The following is a 6,000-nucleotide window of genomic DNA, read 5'->3' as shown; positions in this document are numbered from 1 at the left end:
GCTTTCCTTCTCCATCCCTGCTCCACTTCCTTAATGTGCTCACTGGATTTAAACAACACAGTGGGCAGATGAGGCCCCATGAGGACCCGTCGTTGCTTTGGTTTCAGAAGATCCCCACTGCTCACGTGTACTGCCCTCAATCTAGAGAAGGGAAGGAAATTAATATGTCAAGGGAAAACGAAAGGAGGAGGAGGTGGGCAGGGAGGGCTGGAGTCAGCTGATGAGACAATTTTGAGATGTAGCAACAGTAATCAAGGAGAACTGGAGTAGGGTTTATTGTAGGCCTTTGACTCGGGGAAATCCAGGCTACACGAACCAAAACACAGAGCAATTTCATCCATCTTTGAAGCTAGATACAGCTTTCACAGACAATTACTGCACTGTACCTTTTCTCCCTAGCCGCCCTCCCCTTGTCAACCTTCAGTAGTTCTTTTACTTTAGTGAAAGTACCAACACAAAGTACAAAATGATAGATAGAAAAATGATTCCTGTGAGGGTTGGGCTATTAAATGTTATGTTATTACATTATGCTTACAGATGCAGTAATGTGGAAGCAGCATTTTGCTGTTGTACTTGGCTGAGACGGAGCTCTCCTGTAACTAGTTTACATTTGGCTGTAACATAGGGCTGATTCTTTTTTTGATCAGTCCAACTTTTTGTTTTTTTAAGATTATTTTTGGGATTCTTTCCCTTTATTAGTCTAACAGTGGATAGACATGAAAGGGGTTGAGAGATGGGGGGTATGGCACTCAGCAAAGGCTGGAGGTTGGATTCGAACTCGGGCTGCAGATTTATTATCTGATGATCAGCTTACTGATCAATTAATCGACTATCTCGTTCAGCTCCAAATTTATACACTGTTGGCTATCATAATTTTAAAGCTTTCATGTGTTTCATATATAAAAATATGTGTGTAAAAATACTTTATTTTTGATTTAGTGATTGATTTGTAATGTTGTACAAAATACATATATTTACGTTCAGTACTACAGGAAAGGCACTTTCCTGCCAGCGTAAAAAGACAGGCTGGATAAGGGCGTGAGTGACAGACCTGCCGTCGTGACGACAGATGGCTGTCCCTGTCACTGTGTGTCTCCGTCCCCCTGCTTCACGTCAGGGTTGCTCCAGCTGAGCTGTCACCCTTTATATATTGCTTCCTGGTGGTACTGGCCTCCCCATCATCCCCTGTCCCATCCCACCACATCTGAGTCTACTCTGGCTAAATATACCCTCATCCTCGCCACTGACTGGATCCCCCCGCCCCCCCCCCACTCTCACCATACCACCACTACCACAAGCTTTGACCTACTTCGCTTCCTTATCCTCGTTCCTCTTTTTTTCCTCCTCCCTCTGTACTGCAACCCCTCACCTGACTCTTTTTACCATCCACAATTTAATTCCCCGCAGTTTTGCAGCCCTGCAAATGCTGCACTTTAAGCAGCCATGAAATATATCATTTTCACTTACTGAACAACTTTATATTGTACAAAATCACACGTTTTGTTCCTGGCTCTCTCAGTGTGAGCTTCTGTTAACCTGGTAAAACACAGCCCTCTCCTTGCACCAGCCTTGACCTTCATACTTTATATACTTTCCTCTAAATTATCCTCCTGTCTCTGGAGAGCTGCTGTCTTTATCTCTGCACTTCCTCCCCTGTCTGTCCTCTCCTACCACGGTCCTGTCCTTGTAAATGAATGTTGTGGGTTATTATGGTGTTGTTCTAACTGCTCTCTTTTTACTTTCACACTCTGTGCCTCTCCGGTGAGCTTCCTGGAATTTGGTCAGGTGGTTTCAGCACCCATAAGCCAAGGGGACACATCTGTCATAGCCAGCCTCCGCTTCCTTGCTTCCAACTGTGCCTGCCCAAGACACAGTCTCAGACAGGGCCATGCAGACAACTTGTGACATGCTGTGTGTGTGTGTGTGTGTGTGTGTGTGTGTGTGTGTGTGTGTGTGTGTGTGTGTGTGTGTGTGTGTGTGTGTGTGTGTGTGTGTGTGTGTGTGTGAGAGAGAGTGAGGCACGCAGAGAGAATATGTGGAGGAAATGTGTATGTGGAAGAGTGTGAACTACTGCAGTGGTGGAAGTACATTTCCATTTTATTTTCATTTCATCTTGACTTTATACTTCTAATGCACTACATTACTTTACATGTACTTTTTACTGTACTACAATTATCTGACAGATGTAGTTACTTTACAGATTAAGCTTTTGATAAAATAAAGGATGAAAACAAATTATAAAATATTGCAAGCCAGAGTTTTACAACCTTTTTGGCCTGTGACCTCTTTATGAGAGTGATTCCTCATCTAATAATAATAATAATAATACATTGTTTGCTTTTCACACAAGGTTTCAGTAAAATAACAGTTTAAGCCCCCCCAAAAAATAAACGTATATTCACTCTGGTGGGGTCTGGACCCATAGTTTTGAAACCACTGGGTTAAACTGTTGGACTGTATACACGTACAGTAGTTAAAACTAGTACTGAGTAGGATTTTGAATACAGAATGGATTTTTCAAGCAAATGATCCACACTGTGTTAGGAATTGTGAACGAGAGAGGGGAGAGAGAGGTTTATTTGAGGTAACATTTACACTACAGCATGCTCTTACCCCCGGGCTGGACAGCTTATGTAACCTTGCCTTACTTAGCTCCTCTGACCTCCCGCTGATGCATCACAAAAACGTACTAAGCAGTTCAGAAAAGGCAGGCAGATTAGTTTGTAGACAGTTTTTTATTCTTCTCCAAAATGTGAGCTGTGGGAGGAATTTGACCATGTTTCTAATTTATAAATTGTCTAAGCGGCATGACCTCCCGCCTGAGGACTGTGAATCATTTGGCGCAAAGGTCGCAGTCCGTTAATGGGAAGTGATAGTGACCCTTTTAGTGACAGACGCTTACTGTTTAAACTGTGTTATGTTCTATCTGACTTCCTTGTAATTTTAACTTCTTTTTTCTGACACACCACTTTACTCCTAGTTATTTTCAGCGGAGCATCCCTCCCTTTGACAAGTTTTGATTAAAATTAATCTCACTTTCTCTGTCTACATCTATTACAGATATTCCGTCGAGGGCTTTTTGGACAAAAACAAGGACCTGCTTTTCCAAGATTTCAAACGTCTCATGTACAACAGGTGCCAAACATCATGATGCTCCTGACAGTTCTGTAATTGGGTTAAATATATAGTGAGTTTCATGCACAAGACTCCTCTGCTAACCCAGTTAATGATGTCCTCTCTCTGGTCTTCGCCCCCTTTTCGCCCCCCCCTCTCTCTTAGTGCCGACCCAGTTCTGAAGGAGATGTGGCCAGATGGTCAGCTGAGCATCACAGAAGTCACCAAGCGACCATTGACCGCGGCCACCCTCTTCAAGAACTCCATTGTGGCCTTGGTGGATAAACTGGGCTGCAAGGTCAGTGGTTTCAGCTTTAGATTGACTTCTTGTTCCTCTCCTTTAATCTTTAGGGGCATTTGCAGTTTTTAGATACTAGATTAAAGATGCCTAATTCTGCGGATAGAAAGTGAATCCAAGCAGTTCTACAAAGTAGAGAGAAAGAGAGCAGTAGCTATGGACTTTTTAGGCTTGCTGGAAAAATGCATAACTAGGCCTGTCAAAATAACAAATTTTGACACAATAAATTGTCCCAGAAATTATTGCGATAAACGATAATACTGCCGTGGACTTTCAGTCTCTGTTAACAAATAATGCACTGGAATAAAACCAAAAACAATAAATAAAATGGAAGTTAAAAACCACACACAACCAAAATCAGGCCAACAGGCCTATATGGTCAGAATATTGGGATGTTGGAGTAGAGGGTTTATTTAAAGGGACGTAGGACTAGTGGGCTGTGAGACCACAGGGAATTTTTGGGATTATTGAGAGGTCGAAACAATGGAGCATTGGAGAAATGACATGGCACCCACTTGATCTAGCTCTCTTGCTTTAGCTGTATAGTTAGCTACACACTTTCTGAGGAGTTTTTTCTCTATCATGTTCGGATTAAGTTACTGCACCATTTACTTATGTGGAATAACAGCTTTTTATTCCAGAAAAGAACTAGGGAAAATCAACAAGTAGCCTACATTTTATTTCAGCTTTAGGCTAGCCGTGGCTGTGTCACCAGCTAGCTAACACTTACTGTAGCTGTCTTGTTTTAGCTGTTTTTAGTTCTGTTTTGTTGTTACTGCAAGTTCCGCTTCCTGAAATTATACTTTTCCATGGCAGTATAATTATATGGTAAACCTTTACTTAATATTTTACTTCCTTTTGGGTTTACAGGGCAGAATTGACAAAGCAACTGGAGATTTGTTTTTTTTTTCAGACATATTTTCATGTTGGTGTGGGAGTAGTTAGCACCAACGTAGATCTTCCCTCCAGTTTACGCGGTTGTCATCATCAGTAGGATGCTCTGCACCAGTTTGCCTGTTCTGGTCCCTGTAAAGCCTGTGTGATTCACAGGCTATTCTGAGGCTGCCAATGTGCCTTTGCGATGGCTCTTTCGGTAGGATGGCTCGTCACAGTGCATAACAAAATATGCGCTGAGAGGCAGTATGCAGCTGTCCAACAGGAAGACGTAAACATAGCAATGTGCTCTTTTTGGTATCAGAGTGTAACAGTTTTTGTGGGTTGCTTGTCCTCATCCTGTCTGGCTGCTTGTGGAGATGAGCGCTGCTGGATCACAAAATGTGCTGCTCACCTCTCCTGGCCTCATCTCACTGACTGAGGTCTGACATTTCCTGCTGTTATTTTGGGGCAGCCTGCTGTCACGCTGTTGTATCAGCTCATCTCGGTGTGGCTAAAGTAAAATGAAAGGCAACTCCCCTGGCAACCTTCAGGTCACGTTGAAAGATCGTATGTTTTCTTCAACTGCAATACAGAAGCACTTCATCTGTTTCCAACATCCCATTAACTGACTCCTTTTTTTAAATCCCTGCTGAGCTGAGAAGAAAATAGGGGCCCAAATTCCCTAGCATCATTGATGTGATGGACGACAGTGCCGGGGAGCAGAAAGTGTTCACTTTGTTCCACCTTGTTCATCTTTCATGGACAGGGAGTGCCAGACAGAGAAAACACAACCGTATCTGTTCTGTGACAGGATTTCCTTTATAGATCCCTGTCTGGGTGCAGGCGTCCACAGTTAAAGTTATAATGTGCAGTTAAATGTGCTGTTAATAAGTAGATGTGTTGGATGTGTTATGAGGCTCAGCAGCTCACTGTAGCGTCTGTTGAAATATTCTTGAAGTCTGATTAAGGTCAGTGAACTCAGTTTGCCACTTTTGCAGCTTGGCTGTGGCTCTGTCATAGTTTATGGTGTAGTTTATTTACTTGCACAGTGAAGAACACAGCAGGGATGAAAACAATGATAAAAACCTCAAAGACAAATACAAGTTTGTACAGGTGATAAAACAAGAGTGTTCTGAAAAAAATATTTCCTCAATCATACAAACACTGAATCAGTCCAGGTGTTGGAAGTATGCAACGCTGTGTTGTGCTAATGCAGTACTTGTATGTTGTTTGATTGTGTAACCTTGACTTTCATTTTCTGCAGTATTGCTGTATATCTTTCTGTGAATTTATGCACATGTAAACTACAGTAATGTGATAATGTAAGACTTCATCAATCCCTGCTGGGATATTTAAAAAAAAGCAGGCATTGTTGTGTCCTCTTGTTGAAAGATGATCTCTCTATCCGAGAATTACCTGCACATCTTTTTCTCTTTCTTTCAGGAGCCTTACTATGTGCGGTGCATAAAGCCCAACGAGATGAAGTCTCCTGTGTTGTTTGACGACGCTCGCTGCCAGCACCAGGTGGCCTACCTCGGCCTGATGGAGAATGTGATGGTGCGCAGAGCGGGCTTTGCCTACAGGCAGCATTACGCTCGCGTCCTGCAGCGGTAAGAGAACATGATGCTCCATGAAGCAAGACTTCTGCAACAATTCACTCTCCTTAAGTATTACTTAAGCAGCTCAGTGTAAGACCAGAGGTGTAAAATGTA

The 6,000-nt window shown here is 42.6% G+C and overlaps 1 protein-coding gene across 3 annotated transcripts in view; it reads left to right on the top strand.

Moving 5' to 3' along the window:
- The window catches only part of myo1g (myosin IG), a 42,604-nt gene that overhangs the window by 11,734 nt on the left and 24,870 nt on the right, over positions 1-6,000 (top strand). For all 3 annotated transcript variants that reach the window (XR_004659404.1, XM_034892344.1, XM_034892345.1), the window contains exons 13-15: positions 3,061-3,135; positions 3,280-3,412; positions 5,732-5,898. Coding sequence is in view for 2 of the 3 variants with exons in the window: in XM_034892344.1 (XP_034748235.1) it covers positions 3,061-3,135; positions 3,280-3,412; positions 5,732-5,898 (375 nt within the window). In the remaining variant the exon portion in view is untranslated. The remainder of the gene's footprint in view (positions 1-3,060; positions 3,136-3,279; positions 3,413-5,731; positions 5,899-6,000) is intronic.

Source organism: Etheostoma cragini, chromosome 14, assembly GCF_013103735.1.
Source record: "Etheostoma cragini isolate CJK2018 chromosome 14, CSU_Ecrag_1.0, whole genome shotgun sequence".
In the NCBI taxonomy this organism is placed as follows: Eukaryota; Metazoa; Chordata; class Actinopteri; order Perciformes; family Percidae; genus Etheostoma; species Etheostoma cragini.
The sequence above is the reverse complement of the archived record's forward strand: the minus strand, read 5'-3'. Positions and strand labels throughout refer to the sequence as shown.